This window comes from Diuraphis noxia, unplaced genomic scaffold, assembly GCF_037042655.1.
Source record: "Diuraphis noxia isolate RWA-SAM2 unplaced genomic scaffold, SU_Dnox_SAM2 contig0002, whole genome shotgun sequence".
Lineage (NCBI taxonomy): Eukaryota > Metazoa > Arthropoda > Insecta > Hemiptera > Aphididae > Diuraphis > Diuraphis noxia.
Genome location: NW_028301712.1, coordinates 71,102,984 through 71,123,760, shown reverse-complemented (window position 1 = coordinate 71,123,760; position 20,777 = coordinate 71,102,984). Strand labels below are relative to the sequence as shown.

The 20,777-nt window shown below is 24.7% G+C and overlaps 3 protein-coding genes across 3 annotated transcripts in view; 1 reads left to right on the top strand and 2 right to left on the bottom strand.

Moving 5' to 3' along the window:
• Positions 1-788: 788 nt before the first annotated feature.
• Positions 789-19,419, top strand: LOC107161880 (uncharacterized). Its single transcript, XM_089218646.1, has 8 exons — positions 789-928; positions 9,722-9,873; positions 15,356-15,427; positions 16,501-16,675; positions 17,518-17,561; positions 17,663-17,729; positions 17,826-17,956; positions 18,095-19,419. The coding sequence occupies exons 3-8, from the start codon at positions 15,365-15,367 to the stop codon at positions 18,197-18,199; spliced, it is 585 nt and encodes a 194-aa protein (XP_089074772.1). The 5' UTR covers positions 789-928; positions 9,722-9,873; positions 15,356-15,364; the 3' UTR covers positions 18,200-19,419.
• LOC107161879 (ribokinase-like) lies at positions 1,435-7,009 on the bottom strand. Its single transcript, XM_089218645.1, has 7 exons — positions 6,561-7,009; positions 6,296-6,391; positions 4,079-4,211; positions 3,865-3,988; positions 3,631-3,804; positions 1,829-2,118; positions 1,435-1,755 (listed from the first exon to the last, which is right to left on the bottom strand). The coding sequence occupies exons 2-7, from the start codon at positions 6,340-6,342 to the stop codon at positions 1,579-1,581; spliced, it is 945 nt and encodes a 314-aa protein (XP_089074771.1). The 5' UTR covers positions 6,343-6,391; positions 6,561-7,009; the 3' UTR covers positions 1,435-1,578.
• Positions 11,217-20,777, bottom strand: part of LOC107173068 (carbonic anhydrase 2-like) — a 33,229-nt gene continuing 23,668 nt past the window's right edge. Inside the window, exons 4-6 of the mRNA XM_089218644.1 lie at positions 14,344-14,482; positions 13,196-13,529; positions 11,217-12,728 (exon numbers count right to left, since the gene is read on the bottom strand). Of these exons, the coding sequence (XP_089074770.1) occupies positions 12,507-12,728; positions 13,196-13,529; positions 14,344-14,482 (695 nt within the window). The 3' untranslated portion in view covers positions 11,217-12,506. The remainder of the gene's footprint in view (positions 12,729-13,195; positions 13,530-14,343; positions 14,483-20,777) is intronic.

Here is a 20,777-nt window from a genome sequence, read left to right as displayed (position 1 = left end):
ATACTTCCTTTGCCATATTTTACATCACCAAACAAAACCAATGGTATAATTTCGGGGGAGGGGGGGCACCCAGACATGTGATAATGTGTTTTTATTCTTTATTTTTTTTTTTGTGTGTCTGTGTACACGATAAGTTGTCAAAAGAATACTTCTATTTTAAACCTTAATGGTTTTTCCAGTCGGAAAGTGAATCTAGCATTGCATTTAACCAAAATTTAAAATTTTCAGTAGTTTAAAAAAGTATCAGGAAAAACAAAAATAAAATTAAGGAAAAAATTGAATTTCTACGCAAAATCAATTTTTGATAAAATCGATTTTATATATTGATGTAACTCTAAAACAAATTACAGTAAATACGAGAATTTTTCATTGAATGTTTATATTGGCAATTTCTACATTTCATAACATTTTCAAAATATTTCAAATATTTTTAAGTTATTTATAAACATTTTCAATTTTCAATTTTTTTCATTTTTTTTCTATAAATATCAATAAAATTTATTAGATAATAAAGCTTCAAAATTGAATACAACGCTTCTATTATATTGTTACAATGGTATTAAAAAAATATTAAAAACCCATGGTAACTTTTTTATTAAATAAGCATTTAAAACTTGAATTTAAACAAAATATGTAAAGATCACATAAATCTTTTTTAAACTACTTATAGCGCTTTTTTATTAATGAATTATTATGTGAGTACTTATAATATTATTTAACAATAGGTGTACTTAAAATTTGCTACTAACATTTGTTTCTAAACCATAAAAAAGTTTAATGACTAAAGCAGGGAGAAGAGGGACAGGGTTTTAATAATGATGAACAAATATATTATAAAGCGGCATGTTCTCTGCTACTTCCTTCACCATTGTTTTCTTCACCAAACACAACCCACACTAAATTATTTGCCTTGTACCACTAACCTGTGGTATGATTAAAGAAAGAATTTTTTTAAATTTATTAATCTTACCTTATTATACCTATATCTAATAATAATTATAAAAGGATAATTGGTTGAATGATTGGTTCATTTAACATAAGACACTCATTATTTTAGAAAATCTTTTTGAAAGTATTTTAAAGGTTGGTTAAAAAGCTTAAAAATTTGTTACAAAACAATATTAATGGAAAATAATATAATTTTTATCATTATAGTTTTTTATTATTTTGAATGAAAATATATTTTTGATTTCATGTACCAAAATTATTGAGATTAAAATATTTATTTAAAAATTGATTAGTAAATTAATTAAATATGATTAACAATTCAGTGAAAAAAACAGTCAGTAGATATTGAATGAAAATTAAATAATATGGTATCAGCACATACACATCTAATAGGAATCTACGTAAATGTGTTTTACTAAGCGAGTTTATTTTTACAATTTACAGGAATGGTTTAATGTTTTTTAAGATTAATATTATTGGCATATATTGATAATAATATGAATTTTATTCGAATAATTTATAATAGTTTAAAAAATAACATTTTAACGCATAAAATGTATAATGAAATAATTTTTAAAATGCATAAATTATTATTAAGTACTACCACATATTTAATGCATGCATACATTTTTAATTGAAAAGTTCTTCAGGTAAATCATTTTTTAAAGGATAACTTTTCTGAGTTCCTTGAAATTGAACTGTCTTAGTAGCTATAATACATGCTCTTCTAATTTGTTCATATAAACTCAACTTTGGGGTATGAACAATAAAATAAGCTAGAGATCCCAAAAATGCATCTCCAGCTCCCTAAACAAAATATAAAAAATATTTCAATGAACTTTAATAATCAACAAAATTAAATTTTATGAACATTACTTACTGAAGTATCAGTAGGATTTTCTATTTTAGGTACTTGAACCCACTGTGGTTTTTGTTCATCTTTGGATGCAAATACAGCACCTAGAGATCCTAACGTAATAATTACAATTTTACATCCTTGTTTTAAGAGTAATGATAAAACCTCATTAGCTGATTCAATACAATCAATTTTCTTTATGCAATTTGTATAAATTTCTGCCTCAGATTCGTTAACACAAAATATATCAGCCAATTTAAGTATATTTTGATAAGAATTTGAATAAGCTGGAGCACCATTTACAATTTTACAACCTAAAAAAAATATTTAGAATAATTCAATGCTTTCATACTTAAATTAATTCAATAATTGAATAAAGTCCTAATAATATTAGTTAGAGATATGGAAAACTGTAACAAACATAATCAACAGTTATACAACCAAACCCAACTGTGTGTTTGATTTGGTACAAAAATTAAACTTGTAAATTCCAAATAATAGAACTGAACCAATCCTTAACAGTTCAATTCAATAATCCAACCAGAGAAATAAAAATAAATATTAAATTTTGATTTTTTTAATGTTCATTTTGATTTTGATAAGATATTTGAAGAGTTTGGTTCGGTTTAGATTAAAAGTGTGGAGGTTTGGATCTGTTCTAGTTCATTAATTTAAATAAAAGTTTTGTTCGACCATCAATATTATGGTTTATAACATCTCTAATATTAGTCATTAGTAGTAAATAGTAAATTTGTTATAACTAATTATGTTCTTTTTAGTGTTTACACACTTTGGGCACATGGAAAATTGTCTAACCCTTTATTTCAAAAATTTGGCACTAGATCAAAAAAAGGTTTGCCACCCCTGCTATAAGTAATTATTTAATACCTTTTGGTATAAATAAAATGTAAATGACTGTATTACAGTAATATATAAGGAGCTAAACAGGAAGAACTTTAAATTAATGATTTGCAAAATAAATATAGTAGGAACCTACAAACTAATAAGCATTTTTAAGAATATCCAAAAATGAATACAAACTTAATTATATACAGGGTGATTGATTTATCATAAAACACTCTTTATTTCAAAAAGTATTGACTTTTTTCAAAATATTTTTTTACATGGTTTGTTTCAAGTTGTTAAAAAACCAACGTTTTTATTAAAAAATTATATTTTTAAATATTTTTTAAGTTCTTTATTTTTTTGAATGACAACATAGAGTTTTAATTTCATATTCCAAAGCAGAATATTTTTCTAAGTATTTTGATACATAGAAATCGAATTAGGGGCTAGTAGTTTAAGAGTTATAAGTATTTAAAGTTTAGACAAGCGGAGTAGTGGACAAACATTTTGCGGGGTAACCCCATACGGCCGTACCACTCCACTCTGCCAATCTAAATTTTAAATACTTATAACTCATAAACTACTATCCCCAAATTCAATTTTTATATATCAAAATACTTAGAAAAATATTCTGCTTTGGAATATGAAATTAAAACTATGTTGTCATTCAAAAAATTAAAAAAACATAAAAAATATTTAAAAATATAATTTTTTAATAAACATTGGTTTTTTAACAACTTGAAACCATGTGAAAAAATATTTTGAAAAAGTCAATACTTTTTGAAATAATGAGTGTTTTATGATAAATCAATCACCCTGTATACATATGTAAAATGACAAAATATTCCAATTTTCAAAAATGTGTTTTGCTAAATTGTGTGACCAAAGGGAACTGTTAAATGTACCAACTTTCACTAAACATAATTTCAAAAATTGCAGCATTAAAATTATATATTTTTCTGTACTGAAGTACTATTTACATTTCCTGTTGGCTGTAGAAAGTTCATTAAGTATGTATTCTGTTGTTTCTAGTGGTGTTTCAAATTGAAATAGTACAACACTAGTCTTATTGAGTAATAAATCACGCGCTTTATCCACATCCTCTTTTTGTAATGTTCCGTTAGCTCCAGCCACTATAATGATATAATTTTCACCTGCAAAGTAAGTAAATTATTACAACAAGTTGTATAGATAATAATTATTTCATTTTTTACCGTTATCAGTAACATTAATCTGAGCTACTCCTGTATCAACTGATTTTTTTGTTATAAATTGAGTATCTACACCCCATCGTTCAAAATTACTTATAATATCTATACCAAAAATGTCTGTTCCCACCTATAACATGCAAATTTAAAATTGCAATTTAAATCAAAGGTATGAAATAATTTAATGCCGGATGTATTAATGTGTATTAGGATATCTTACACAGCCAATAAATACAGTATCAGCTCCAAGTTTCTGTGCAGCAATACATTGGTTTGCTCCCTTACCACCAAAGTCTAAAGTAAATTGTTTACCATGTATAGTTTGTCCAGGGTTAGGTAATTTTGATGTATAACTGTAAAAAAATTAAATATCTAGTAAAATTAAAATGGTTATTAATTTTATATACTGGATGATTCTTTTATCATTGAACACTCATTATTTCAAAAATTACTAATGTTTTTGAAAATATTTTTTTACTTAGTTTCAAGTTGTTCAAAAACCAACGTTTTTATTAAGAAATTAAAACATTTTTTTTATCCTTATCATTTTTTAAGATTTTTACTTTTTTGAATGACAACATAGAGTTTTAATTTCATATTCCACAACAGAATATTTTTCAAAGTATTTTGATTCATAAAAATCGTTGGATGAGTAGTTTATGAGTTATAAGTATTTAAAGTTTTGATAAGCGGAGTGAGGACAAACATTTTGCGGGGTAACCCCATACCACTCCACTCTGCCAATCAAAACTTTAAATACTTATAACTCATAAACTATTCGCCCTAAATTCGATTTTTATGAATCAAAATACTTTAAAAAAATGTTCTGCTTTGGAATATGAAATTAAAACTCTATGTTATTCAAAAAAGTAAAAAACTTAAAAAATGATAAGGATAGAACAATGTTTTTAATTTATAAATACAATTTTTTAATAAAAACGTTGGTTTTTGAACAACTTGAAACTATGTAAAAAAATATTTTCAAAAAGATTAGTAATTTTTGAAATAATGAGTGTTCAATGATAAAAGAATCACCCGGTATAAAGATGATAATATAAGATATTATGATAAAAGAATGTTATAATTTAGATATTTCTTTATTCTTTTTGTAGTCTGCTAATTTTTTTGTTTTTTTAAATAATTGTAGTCATGTTATGCAAAATAGGAAAATAATTACTATACATATAGAGTACTTTTTAAGGTTCCAATTAGTGGCGCAACTAGGGGGGTGCAAAAAGGTCTTTAGCACTCCCTATTTTTTATATCTAACTATTATTATTTTAGTGAAATACTATGAATTTCATGTTTTTAAGTAATGGGTAATTTCCTGAAAAAATGTGTAACTATTTGGTCGTATAATATAGTTCGTTTTTTATCTTTGTTGAATATTGAAAAAGATTTATTCAATGAGTTAAACACTGAAACCATTTTGAATAAATATTGCATGAAACCCAGAAAAATTATGCTGATTTAAAATGTGTAAATTATTATTTATTTAACAAGTTTATGAAATTAAAATGTTTCAATATGTTACTGATATTGTAGTAAAAAAATAGTATTATAAATGTTGTTCATTTTTTTATTTTTGTAAAAAGTCTTAATATGAGATTTAAAGTTTTGATGTACCTATCAATTTATGTTGGTCTATGTGTAAGTGGTGTGGGGGAATTCGCCCCACGCGGCTCTGTGATGAATTCATAAATTTAGCACCCCACATTTTAGAGATCTAGTTGCGCCTATGGTGCCAATTATAAATTTAATATAAATATTATCAATATTAATGTTAAAGTAAATTATTTTACAATAAGTATAATGGTATTTATATAGATTGATGTGAGATTATGTAGATTGATTTAATTTTTTCGAAAACATTGCATTTAATTTAATTTATTATATTATCAATGTTAAATTGTTATTTACTTTTAGTAAATACCAAAAATTAATTACCTATTGTTAATAATTATTGAGTCAATACTATCATACTGTAAACAAAACCAATAAGTTGATGGTATAAATAGGAAATCTTACTGTGTAATAAAATATAATAATGTAGGTAACATTTTCAAGTCCCAGTGAATAACATTTTTAAATTTCATCAAAATAATTGAAATTGTTATTCTTCATTCAAATTTAAATTTATGAATTCTAATATTTCTATATATTATAATTTTTAGATATATGGTTTCAGTATTATCCACTGATAAAGATCATTGAATTAAATTTTAAAACCTAGATTATACAGATTGATCATTTAATTTGCCAATTTTTGTGATTTCTATAAATGAGTTTAGTCAAAGTTCAAACTTTTCTGTAATTAGTAATTACCTACTTAAATAAAAACTCAGGGGGAATTTCATATTAAATATGATAATCATAACACTACTAGTTACAAAATAATTTTAAAACATACTTGTTTAACTAAAATACATATACTTACAAGAACATATCAGTACTACAAGAACCAATAACAACAATCTTCGACATTTTATTTGGTAAGAAATTATAATCAATTTAAATTCAAAAATATAGAAAACTAAATTAAATGTATAGAACAATATTAGTAGTGACTTATACTCCTGAATTCTGGTACAAGTGTATTGAAAATAAATTAACAATTATTAATACTCTTGAACAACAATGATTGCCCATCTAATAAATTAATATTATAAGAACAACTGAAGACCGAAATTACACAAACTTACAACTTAGGTAGTAGGTACTAATAATTAGTTAAGTGGACGCCACACCCGCATGTGTTGTCTCCGTCTTACAAATTTATAACATAGCAAAATCTGTTTAGCGCGGGACAACTTTACTCCATTTGTATTTATAGTAGAATTACCAAAATTCCACAACGCATAGGTAAGAACTTTATCTGCGTCATAGCGTCGTTATTTTTTTGATAACATAAATATAATTAAAGTTGTAGGTTTAAGAAAATACATTTTTTATTTTTTCATCGAATTACTTAAAATTATTGGTTTGTGCTATCAAAAAAATAACGACGCTATGACACAGATAAAGTCCTTACCTATATGCGTTGTGAAATTTTGAAAATTCTATTATAAATATTGAGGGAGAAAAGTTGTCCCTCGCTAAACAGATATGCCATGTTATACGTTTGTAAGACGGAGACAACACATGCGGGTGTGGTTAATACGCCAACAGTTAATAGACCAAACGACCAATTAGGTGATAAATGATAGCGAATAGGTAAAATGTATACATTAATAATTGTAGTAGTGGCATTTATTTATTTTGTGGTAATATCATAACGTAAGGTAGTATGACGTACTAATCTGGCTATTCTGGCTACTATAAAAGTCAATATTGTTAATATCATAATATTATATTGTAGTTAATATTATCTGATTCTACAATATGTCTACTCTCCGAGCAACCAGGCTCATATAATTGTCGCAATAATTACACATGTGCACACAATTATTGACGCCGGATGCACCATAGATAGTACTATCTATTGGTGCAGTGCACTCTACTATCTCGACGGTTGTCGTTTGCGCATCACGTTTGTTAATTTTGACCTATTTTTGGTAGACAGCACGGACTAAGGTCTAAGATATCTTAGTCCGTGGTAGACAGTTATGCGTCGTTCGATTTTTGGGTTATACATCGTTTGTGCATTGACCGTTTAAAAAATCCTACGTCATATTTTGCGCGTCATTATTATTTAACAATATAAATGAAAAAAAGTGTACACCCAAGCGCAAGTTGTTTCCCAAAATTTGGTTTTAAAATCACAAAATAATATTAAAGTTTCAAATTTTACATGGATGTCATGTGAGATAGCGTGATACCGAGTATAAATGTTATGTCGAAGAATTAAATTTTCTATGAATTTTGTCGAAATTTGAACTTAAAATATTTATGTATGTTTAATGTTTTAGAGCAGAGCGAGGAATGTATTGATTTTACAAACATGTGTGTTTTTTTTTTTGAGTCAGCCATCACGTTTTGGGGCAGTAAAAAAGCTTCGATTTTTGACTTCAGTACCTCGTTCGATCAAAAAGTGAATCTAGTTGCTACTTTGGGGGGTCGAAAGTAATAATTCTTAATATTTTTCTAAATAATCGGGATAAACAAACTAAAAATTAAGGAAACAACGGGAATTTTGACGCACAATCAGTTTTCGGCAAAATCAATTTTGGTTTTTGATGTAACTTTAAAACAAATTACCATAGATTCATGAAATGTTCACCGAATGTTTATATAAGTATATCCTATCCTCCATGCAATTTTCAAAAAAAATTTCTACTTAAGTTGAACTATTTATAGGCAAAGACAATTTTCGATTATTATTAATTTTTTTTTAAAATTAATATCGATAAAAATGTATTTATTCGGTAGAAATTCATGAAAATTTAATACAAGTTTTGAAACATATTGTTACAATAGCAGTTGAAAAATAAAAGAAATATATAGTCTCATTTTTTTTTTTTATAAGCATTCAAAGTTTGAATTTTGACAAAATACGTAAAACTCACGAAAATTCACTAATTATTTTAAGCTAGAAATCACAAAAATCTTATTTTTAAATCTAAGATTTGAAAATTTAATACAATAATCCTTACAAGTTTGTCAATCTTTATCACAAAAATAATGTCTACCATAAATTCAAATTAAATTTTTATGAGCGTTTGAAATTAAAATTTTTACAACATTGGATTTTACCGGATTTCACATTTATTGATTTTATTATTTTAGTGTAATTCTTAAAAAAATAACCGCAGATACTTAAAAGTTTCACTGAATGTTTATATAGGCATTTTTTATATTTAATACAATTTTCAAAATATTTAGATTTGTTTTGAGCTGTTTACTGACACTCTAATTTTTTTTTCTATAAATATCGATAAAAATTTATTTGTTGGGTAGAAAAGCTTGAAAATTTAATAGAAGGCTTCTAACACATTTTAACAATAGCAGTTGAAAAATATTAAAAATACATAGTCATGATTTTTTTTAATAAGCATTCAAAGTTTGAATTTTGAAAATATAACGAAAATTCGTAAATTATTTTAAGCTAAAAATTCATAAAATTCTTTTTTTTTAAATCTAAGATTTGAAAATTTTTAATAATTTTAATCTATATAACATATCCTAGACAGATAAACCGTTTCTGCTCAGTATCTTTTTTTGTATACAATGATAGAATATCATTGGATTCAAATTTAATTCCATCCATTACAGTAACCCACTTGTAACCTACTATATAGCGAGCGACATTCACGACTTACCAGCTTTTTTAAATATATCTTTTGTATTTATTATCTATTATATCGTTACATAATTAATAGTTATTTGTCTTAATATAACAGAATTTTTTTCCTGAGACTTTTTTTCCTACCATTGCCCAAATGTTAAGGAAATATAAAGGCCGGTGATGAATTATGGTATTTTTAATTATTCAATTTATTTATAATAAAATTTATTTATTATTAATATTAATCGGGTATCAATTAGCTACAATTAGTGTTTGGAAAGAAAGAGTTCAAAAGGGAACGGATTCCTGAAACAAATTATTTGTGAAAGAATGAAAAAATTTACGATTTATTTTTTTCTAGGAAAAATAACGACATTTTTTGTTCCTTTAAGTATAATAATTAATGTATAATTGAAATTAAAATAGGTATATTTTGTATAGTGCCAAATAATCTCAATTAGTGATCGTAATCGTGTATCAACGTTAATTAGTTATAAGTTATAACTTGGACATTATCTACCAATAATTACTACCCAGTACCCACTCATTAATGATTAGTCACTATATTATTATTTTTCATAAATTATTACTTATATAGAAATATAAATAATAAAAATGAACAATTTTTTTTTCTGAAAGGAACAATGAACGGAACGAATTTCTTTTTATGCGAAACTTACCAGTCACTGGCTAAAAAATATTAGGTACCGGCTGGAATTCACCTGCAGGTTCTGGCGTCACAAACAACAATAGCCGGGTCGAAACTCTACCACAGGGCCACAGCCCTATAGGTACGAACAACATTTCTGAGAATCTAAGCGAAAATAATCTGTCAGCCTATATACTACCAAGTATGTTATTTAACGATATAGGTACGAGTAGGTATTTACATTGCTATTAGAGTGATCAATTTTATTTTTAATAAAATATGTACCTAAGGTTTATCTACGATAGGTTGAATTATTTACAGTGCACGAATTTGAAAATGTCTTTATTGTGTGAAGGAAGGCTTTTACAAAAAAATAATAATGATTTAGGTACGTTAAAAGTTTCAAGTCCACGCGAATATTTTTGAATTACAATTACAAAATCCAAATTTGAACTTCAAATGTTTTTTAGAAAAAAATAGGTGTTCTCACTTGTGGAGTGAAAGTAAATTAAGGGCCCAATGCAACAACCAGGTAGGTAAGTTCTCTTTTTAGAACTGTTCAGATCAACCATTTAAAAATTCGTTATCGCAGTTATTACTTTATGATAGGTACCTTCTAACATAATATATTATTATAGGTATTATTATGAATTATGATTTATGAATACAATTATTTTAATGAAATACAAGTATAGTTTATACTTTTAAGCATCTATCTATTTATAAATTGTACACACTGGACCTTCCTCCTCACCGCTATCAGTACCAAAATTTTAAATATTCAATAATAGTTGTCTACAGCGACAGCCCTTATTATTAAACGATACTAAAACCTATCAAATACTAAATTGATTTGATTTCGGTATGTAATTATAAGAAACATTGTGTTAGATTTTCAAACCCTTGATTAGGTTAGAATTTAAGTTTGAAAATTCAATATTTTATGAATTGGAATCTTTAAAATAATATGCAAAGTATCTTGATTTTAATGAATTTTGTCAACATTTAAATTTTAAATTCTTATAAAAAAAATTCAGGAATCCTTAAAGTTAAAAAACAAATCAAAACAAAAGATGATGACAGATCGACATACAGACGCACAAATAATATACACCACTATAAAATTAATCATTCATTGTTCTACTCAGAATCTAAATGTTTTGCTTTAAATACTCGAGTTAAATAGATTATTCAGAACGTACAATTATTGGTATGTTAAATGTTTTTAAGACAGACAACTCATTCAGTTATCGTATTCTATACTCTTAATATACCTATTTTATTGTATAGTTATTTTCAGCTTGCAAATTCCAAAAGTCGTGATCAGAATCTAGTATCTGTCAAAAACAATTATAAACAAAACTGTTGATTTTTTTCACACAGCTAAATCATATCATGTATTTATAAATTATAATACATATAAATTTAGTTTATAAACAATAGGTACACAATTATCATAGTTATACATAATAGACTTTTTATTATTTATGGCAATATATATTATTAAATAAAAATAAATAATTGATTGTAATATGTGTACAATCTAAGCTTTAACTATAGTTATAATTAAAAATGTTTGTCGTATAAAAGTATTTTATAATACCATGCAAAAAAATGTTAAAAACATTTTTTGTATTTCATAGTATATAGAAAACATATTTCCTTAAACGGCTTAAACTATAGGTATATAAATATAAATATAAATATCATTCATTTAAACTTATTTAAAGCTAGTTTATTTCTTATAATATATTATATGTTTTACAATTCTTTCTCGGAGAGGTAATTTTTAATTGTATAATACTTATTTGCTTCCATAGATAAGTTAATTTATATTTTACCACAGTATTATGCAATAGTATCGTACATTAAACAATTTCTGATTAAATATTAAATTTTATAAAATATTATATAATTAATAATGTTTTAGTTTTTAATCATTACAGAATAATAATTTTTATGTATATAAATAAATTATATAATCAGGTAATTATTTAAATAATATATATTCATATTGCTTTAATAATAATAAAGTTTAACCCCTTCAAAAAACTCCTGAATCACTTCAAAATTATTTTATAATATTATTTATTGTGTATTAAATTGATCTTATAGTAAACATTAAATAAATTAAGATAATTTTATTTGTTGTATCTGTAGGTTCTCTGTATAAAAACAGTATATTACATTATCTTTAAATTAAATTATATTATAATACCAGACCATTATTTAAAAATATCTATATTCTAAATGTATTTGGTGGTTATAAAGTAATCGACAAATCAAAAATATGGCCGTAATTTTTATTGGAGACAAATTAAGAGCATAATTTTGTTATAAATGTAAAAATTATTTTCTAAATAAAATTGTTTTTTTAAATATGTTCCAATGATAAGAATTAAATATTGATATTTAAAATTGTTAGTATAAAAAATAAATTGTAAAATTATTATATATAGGTAAGAAAAAAGTCTTAATACATAATTTTTATGAAAAATAATAATAAAATACTAAAATACAAAAAAATGTTTCGTTAAATAGAGGTAAAACACACAAAACGTGTAAGACTAATAAACTGTTGAGATCTATCACATAAATATAGTTATACAATTTTTGTTTTACGTATACACACATATATAAATATATATTATATATGTGTGTGTATACATATTGATTAATAAATAGTGTAAATGTGTAATTATCCTTTTCATGGACCTTAATAATTTAACAAAACTCTGTTGATGGTTGACGATAGTTTTAAATATAATAGAAGGATTATAATAGAGTTAGTGCAATGACTTTGTAACACAATAACATGAAAATGTTGTAAATAGCTGGACCTAATGTTGCTGCGGTATTTTTCTGAGTAGTTGGTGTATTCAAAGCCGCAAAGCCACCTACGTTATACCACACAGGTCTACCCGACAACTCTTGTACAGGCCTAGAATTATGTGTTAGTTGTCCATGTTTTGAACGCAACATACGAAAAGCTTGAACCTGTAAAAATCATTAACATAAATTATTCCTATCCATTTATTTATTTTTACAATCACAATTTTTAAGAATCTATAAATGAGTTTTTCTATTCATTTGCTTTATTTAAAATCTTGGGTTTTATTAATTAAATTGACCTTTAATGTAGAAATCAGTATGCAAATTTAAACCTCCTCAAGTTGGGGGAGGGTGTTAATTTTTAAAATTTTAAAATTTTGATAGGAATACTTATTTTATATTCAATAATATATTATGATATAAATTTATATCATAAGATATTTAGTTAAAATTGTATAAGGGACACTCATTTTGCTTGTATTTTAAGGGAAATGTTGTACATGGCCTGCAAAAACATTTAGTTCAGGAGTTCAAATGCTGAAGTTCTATAGGTATCTTGAGTTGGTTTATCCTGACTCACAAGCTAAATATTAATTAAGAATATTAATTTAGTAATTGGGTATGTATAGTACTTGGTTATGAGATAGTTGAATTGGATGTTTGAAATCTATCCATGTAACGACTTCCAAACAAGGTGGTGTAGTTAAAGAACCTTTATATGTGAAATAGTGTTCGGTAGATTCAGGTAACATAGATCTAATTGTAAATCCAACTTGTAAATTTGATGATTGATCAGGCATATTTATTTGACCCAAGGTGTTGACGATTTCTGAGTATACCGGATTATCTTCTTCAGTTATTTCAAAGAACATGGCTAAAACAACCAATCCGTCATTTCTTGTTAAGGCTATTTTTTCATCGTCATAATCCGTGTTTGAGAATACCATATGCAATTCCATCGGGTAGCTATATAAAAACCACAAAATAACAAACACTTGAAAATTGTATTAAATAATTTGATATTTTAGTTATTATAACTTATAATAATAATATACATGATTAAAAGTATCCTATTTCTCTACCTATCGGATCAACTTTTCCTTCATTGATCCTTTATCAATAGATAATGCCAACAGAATTAAACATACACTTAATTTTATAATTTAATCAGGCCTCAGAATCTTAAAGTGTGAGCTTTAACAATTATTTTTATTTTATATAAATTACAAATATTTATGTATTGTTGTGTCTTATGATGTTTGGTTAAAATCTCATTAAAAAAAAAATAAAAAATAGATAAAATAAAAAGTTTTATATTAATATATTTTATTTACTTCTAAATTGTTTAAGTTTTAATAATAAATGACAATATGATAAATTATTTAGGTATATACCTTGATAGTCCGACTTATATGGAACCAAGAGTTGTAGATAATAAATTTGTAACACTGCATATGTATAAATATGTTATTCAATGCTTAATTAAATTATTGTTTATTATAACATGTAATTACTTTTAATTTATTTATTTAACTCGGATATAGGCCTTGATATAGGTATATAATAGATATGTAATTTTAAAATTAAAAGTGTCAATAAAAATATAAATTTCTTAATATGTTGTTAGTAATTATTAATTAACTACCTACCTAATTTTATTAAAATAACAATTAAATTAATTGTATATTAATATAGTCAATGTGAGTACTGAGTAAGGGAAAAGTATATTTTTGTTACATCCAGTGTTTGCTTGTATCAAAATGTTCAACTAAATACATACCTATGGTTGTTGATGAGGTCTTCACTACCCAATGAGTCATTAACACCCCAATGAAAATGTAATTGAGTAAATCTGTAGGTTGGAGTCAGTGGACCTCCACTGATCATTACTGGTGCAGAATAATTCAATTGTAAGACCACTGTAAATACATATTTCAAACCAAGGTTTAACTTTTTTATAAATTATTAACTAAAGGTAAAACTGAATGTTCCTATATTCTGTTATTCATATACATATTATTTTATTTAAGATATACAATTGTTCAATAGCAAATAAGCTACCTATATGCTGTAAAGAAATTCTTATTATGAATTTAAAAATGTTCTATCATCAATATTATGTAAAATGATGAGTAGAAAAATTATTTGGCCTATATGAAACTATAGATAAATTTATATGATACATCCATACAGCTATTATAGAATACAAATTTAGTGTTACATCTGTTATCAACAACATTTTTAAAGTTCTCCAGTATATATTTGGAAAATGTGTTTAAATTAAATTATAACCTTTATGTCATTTGTTGTTTCATGTTTTTATAAGTATAGAATAATGATCAATTTTTAATAGCAATTTTTATATAAGGTTAAATCCTGGTCTAATATTAGCATGTTATATAAAAATATAAAATAATAACTGAAGTAATTTACTGTCATAGACCTTAATATACTAATAGTATAAAGTCTATGAATTTAAACAACCAAAATAAAATAAATTAGTGTACATTTTTTATCTTCCCTGATAATGTTTGTTCATATATTCTACTAATTAAAAAAATATCATCTATGGTAAAAAAAATCAGTATCATACACTTAAAAAAAGATTTAAATCTATGTCATAGCCATTATTTTATGAGATGTTCAAATAATGAATAATGATTTGAGTATTTGACTGTTTCGGTTGTAATAATGTAATTGTAAATCAAATATTGTTTAGAATTAATTCTTTAATTTTATTTTAAGAGATTTAAAGTTGTATTTATAATTAATCAAATATAATTGTTTTTAAGAAGAAAAATATGACCACACCAGGAGATATTAACTACATTTGGGTAGAAGAAATATTCACTAAATCTGAATCTGTAAGTTAGATCAATTTATACCAATGATTATAATTAAGACTAACATATCATAAGCGTGCGCACAGGGTAGTCAGGGTAGGCACTTGATCACTCTGCAAACTTTTTCTCCTCAATATTCAATATCATTATAATATCTGAGCATCATCTTATTTATCTTATTCTAATTTCTACTACTATTAGTGGCAAATATACAATGTAGCCAATGTAATAGGTTTACATACATATGTGTGCAGTGTGCACCCTACTGGTAATGTCTGGGTGACGCTTATGACTAACATAATAGTTTATTACAATTTATACAATAATAATGACCAGAGCCCAGAATTATATGCATTTTCATGTTAGTACATACCGTATGCACATCCATGGAAATTTAAAATGTCGACTAATAATAAATCATACCAAATGGTAGTAGGTATATACATTTTGCGTACTTGGAGAATTATTGCATATTCTTTCATAAATACTTATAACATGCATATTATTCAAGCTTTTTAATAAACTTACATATTAAATTGATAATTAGTCAATTTTACTGAAGTAAAAAATTGTTGACATTGTTTCTCAGAATTATATTCTGTTAAAAATTGAAATACTGTTATGTGCGCCACACTAGGCGAAAATATAACTTTGATGAGTACAGAAAATATGGAGAAAATGGAGGAATATATAGTTATTTAATGTAATGAAAACCATTAAAACTATTTTTATTTTTAAATTTAAATTTTACACTGACTAATTTTAAAGCTTATAATTTATAATTGTTGAAAATAATGATTTTTTAGAAAGTTTTTTTGAGAGTCTTAAAAGATTTACAATATTTACAGAAAATTTAAGTTTTTTAAAAAGTTGTTATTCCCTTGTAGAAAAATCTACAATAATGAATTTAATTTAATTTAGTATTAGTATAATATAATACATAAAATAGGTGATTGCATATTTTGCCTCTTTTTATAGATATGAATATTTATATTATATTTGAAAATTTTTAAATGCATAGAATTCCGTGCTTTAATAATTACATAAAGTATCATACAAGGGATTTTATTGATGTTTGTTTTTGAAACTGGCAGGTAATTTTTCATAAGATGCAGAATATTATAGAAAACATGAAGTATGTATTAGAGTTAAAATCAAAAATAAGCACTTCTGAAGAACAAAGAATTAAGTTACAAGAGTATGTAAAAACATTAAAAAATATGATTCATAAATCAAGTCACTTCCCTGCTTTGATTTCAAATATTAATAGTGAGTTGAATACAGTTTAAATAATCAGACCCCCCACATCATATTTTTAACCCTGGTATAGAAGTAAATCTGGGGCCCCTCTTAAATAACAATTAATTTTGAAACATTTTTCTGATATATATTAAAGTAATTATTTGCATGAACGTCAGGCCCCTCGAAAGTCTGGGCTCCAGTACCATGGTTATTCCTATTTCTGACCCCCCCCCCCCTCTTGTAGGAGCCTTATAAGTAATATATTAATATAACATGATAATATCAATCAAGTATACATATAATATGTATATTTTAATACCAATGTAATGAAATTAAACATTTATTGATTTTACACTCAACTTTATTAAAATGATAATTGGTTTTCGATATAGATAAAAATTTTAAGTATACTAAATAGATACCTAACCTATATTTTAAACTTGAATATTTCTAAACCCTTAGATCATTTTTTCTTTTTTTTTAATCTCAATATTATAATTTTTTTTTTTTTCATAATTATATCAGAAATTTTATAAATATTTAATAGACTATAATATATATATGTGTGTGTGTGTGTGTAACCCAACCTAATCTAACCTAACCTTACCTAACCTAAGAACATACGTAAATAAAAGTTATTACATTGAAAATACATTTAAAATTATTAATGAATGGTAACATGATTTTATGAATCATAAAAAACATTAGTACAAACCATTGTTAAGAATCTTAAACTAATACATTAGTATTGTTTGGGTTTAAAATATGGCTTTTAATTGATAAAGTATTAGTATAGTTAATCTTAAATGTAATATAATATAATATATTAATATATATCAATAAAACAGTTATTTTTTAATAAATTATAGGTGCGATCGATGAAGTGGAAAAATCAATACTAAACATTAAAAAGGTACCTACCTAATTTTATTAATTTGTCATAAAAATGTCTACTTCTTTTTTTAAAATATAAATAGTATGACTAAATTAGAAAATTAATTTTATTAAAAAAAGGATATTGCTGCTTTGGAATCGGCAAAAAAAATTGAAATAAAATCAACTGAAGGATATTCAAAATTAGGTAAGTATGATATTCTCATTGTGAGAAAAATAAATAAAAAGGTTATGGATTAGGTATCTTATTATAAATATCTATTTATTATAATTTTTTTCCTAGTATTGAATATGAAAAAAGTATTATCAGAATTGTATAATAAGAATTTTGATTTGCTCATACAAAAAGAAAATAGATTGCTTGAATTGAAGAATCAATCAAAAGAATTTAATGCCACAAAGACTACATCTAAGGTAAAAATATAATTGTCACTCCTCTCAAAATCTAAAAGCAATATATTTATATCTATATGCATATAAATATATTATATTTGATAGATGCCTAACCTATATTAACGGTTACATTTCAATACTATATTTTATTTTCAATAGGAAAAACAGGAACTAGATTGTTATATAAAGGAATATGATTTGCTGAAAGCCAAAAATATGCATCTCAAAGAAATGATATCTTTCAACATTCAACAAAATATGTAAAATGTTTGTCATTTCCAATAAAAAAAATATATGTTATATAAAAACCATTTAAAAAATAATCCAGAAGATAACATATTGACAAATGTTTAATTATTTTTTATATCAATAGTTTATAACTTTTACCAATATGTGGTGAATCATGCGTAAATCAATTTATCTATTTGAATTAAGTATAAACATATTATATTCATTTTAAGCATAATTATGAGTTGTTATTTATGCGTATCTTGAAGGAAAATGGAATTTGTAGACTGGCGAAATGACATACCTACTAAGCAACCATGTAGTAAGTAGGTAATTGTTAGTCTAGTTTTATCTTTGATGATACAAGACTGCATTTATGATTACCTGAGAGATTCATAATTAACTCTATTCTATATAAATTATAAATGTACTATAATAATAATATTATATTAATTTTTTTGTGTAATATTTGTTTTTTACATTTAGTTCAGACTGTTCAGAGCTTTAACCTAAATAAAAATTGTTAATTAATTTGTACATACCTATGTAGGTATTATAAAGAGAAATGTAATATTTTAATTAGTATTTATTTTTGTAAAATACATATATATGAATAATTACTAATTAAGTGAATGCTACCTTAAAATGTAGATAATATTAATATTATATTCAAGTGCGAAAATTATATATAAATTATCTAAAGTACCAATGTTTAGAACATAGATATTAGATACATCGTACATAATATGTATAGGAAGTGCACTGCATCTCATAATCCTTTTTCATACCTACTATTGTAATCCAGTACACATGTGTTTAGAATAAATCATTGTTAATATTGAACAGTAGTTTAAAACCTAAGTGGAAAAGTAAAGAGAACATATTATAATGATAGTATATTAATGGGATTATTTAAAATAACTTACATACAATGATTCCATATTTATGTAGGTATGTCATTAAGTTTTAAATAGTTAATACAGTGATTAATATCTTTATTAGGTTTTATATTTACCCTATCATTAGGCAAACAATAAGTAATTAAACACCTATATTTATCATTATATTAATACAATCATAAGTTCTGTTGTAGGTACACAATTTACAAAAATAGTATATTTATTCCTCGACATATAGGTATGGTTCCTATACAATGTATTCCTGTAGGCTGTAACAATTATAAATTGACTACCTATATTATAATAAATACATGTACCCAATAGATAGGTATAATATAGGCTATAATACCTATATATTTATAATTATTATCTATTAATGTTTAATATTTAGGTGTAATAATAAGTTAATAATAATAAGTTAGGATTGAAACTACAAAATAAAAATATATACATAAATAATAATAAATAAATTATCAAAAAGCTGATTATTGGATTTATGTACTTTTATTGCCAAACGATTGTAAGTAGGTAATTATTATATCTTTGATTTTTATCCTATTGTACATTTGTACAGTGGCGCCGAACCCTATGTTAAGGTCGGGCCATGGACCGACATTTTGAAAATTTGAAATAGGGCCGCTTCATATTGATCATTTTCCTCTCCACAGTATGCTATTTTATCCGATATTAAGATGTTGGGCCTCTTGAAATATTTTTCGCCCTACTAGATTTTTAGGACTTCGGCGCCACTGCATTTGTACATCAACATCAGTATACTAACTACTAATGAATTACCATTGCACATTAATATTACCTAGTAGCATAATATATAACAACTACATTTACATTTCTAATTTGTAAATTATGTTTTCTATTTTAAAATGTTTGTATACACAGTTCCTACAACTGGTATCATTCTTATTGTTAGTTGGGAAATTTTGAACAGAGTCTTGTATGTTTTAAGAATAGTAGTGACATGCAACATAGAGTTTTAACTATTTATCTTATTATACAAGCCATTCCCAGAGTGTGTTTATTGAAATTCGAACATCACTAGTGAAGTAGTGACTAAGATTAATGATTATAATCTCTGTTAGTAAGATAAAGTTAATAGACTACAATGATCTGATAATAGCCTGAAAATGGCAATTCTTTAATTACATACTATAATCATATGTATTTTTGATTATATGATATAATAATCCAACTAGGCTTTTAATTTGATTAAGTTTTAAGTATATTTTGGCAGGCAGATTGTAAAATGTGATAATTATACATAGGTAGGGATGTAACCACAATTTTATTGTTCTTTGCCGCTATATAGGTGATAGGTTTCTATATTTAAGTTTATTACTTGCTTTAGTTTAGAAATGTTTCATGTTTTTTTCATAATTTATATTAATGTGGTCAAGGTTTTATACCTACCTAATCAAAATTATTTTGTTTTGCATTTTAAATATTGTTTATGATTTTAGAACAAACAATTTCAAATTAAGAATTGTTTTAAATGTATTTAGCCAAGCAAAGTATACTGTAAAATACTGCAATATATGTTTTTCTAGAAACTATTAAGCCATTAATAAATTAACTGACTACCATGTTGTATAATATAAACAGATCACAATATAATATGTGTAATAATTATTTAATACATTTATTTAGTTTAAATTACTATACTATAGTAAAATTGTTCTTTTTCTAGAGTTTGTTTTTGA

Excerpts from the sequence above, each read along its gene's own strand:
- LOC107161879 (XM_089218645.1), bottom strand. The coding sequence starts at position 6,342 with ATGTCGAAGATTGTTGTTATTGGTTCTTGTAGTACTGATATGTTCTT. Across the intron at positions 4,212-6,295 it reads TGTAGTACTGATATGTTCTT|TTATACATCAAAATTACCTA; the intron begins GTAAGTATATGT and ends ATTTTTTTACAG. Across the intron at positions 2,119-3,630 it reads TTCTACAGCCAACAGGAAAT|GTTGTAAAATTGTAAATGGT; the intron begins GTAAATAGTACT and ends TATTTTTTTTAG.
- LOC107161880 (XM_089218646.1), top strand. The coding sequence starts at position 15,365 with ATGACCACACCAGGAGATATTAACTACATTTGGGTAGAAGAAATATTC. Across the intron at positions 15,428-16,500 it reads TATTCACTAAATCTGAATCT|GTAATTTTTCATAAGATGCA; the intron begins GTAAGTTAGATC and ends TGAAACTGGCAG. Across the intron at positions 17,562-17,662 it reads CAATACTAAACATTAAAAAG|GATATTGCTGCTTTGGAATC; the intron begins GTACCTACCTAA and ends TATTAAAAAAAG.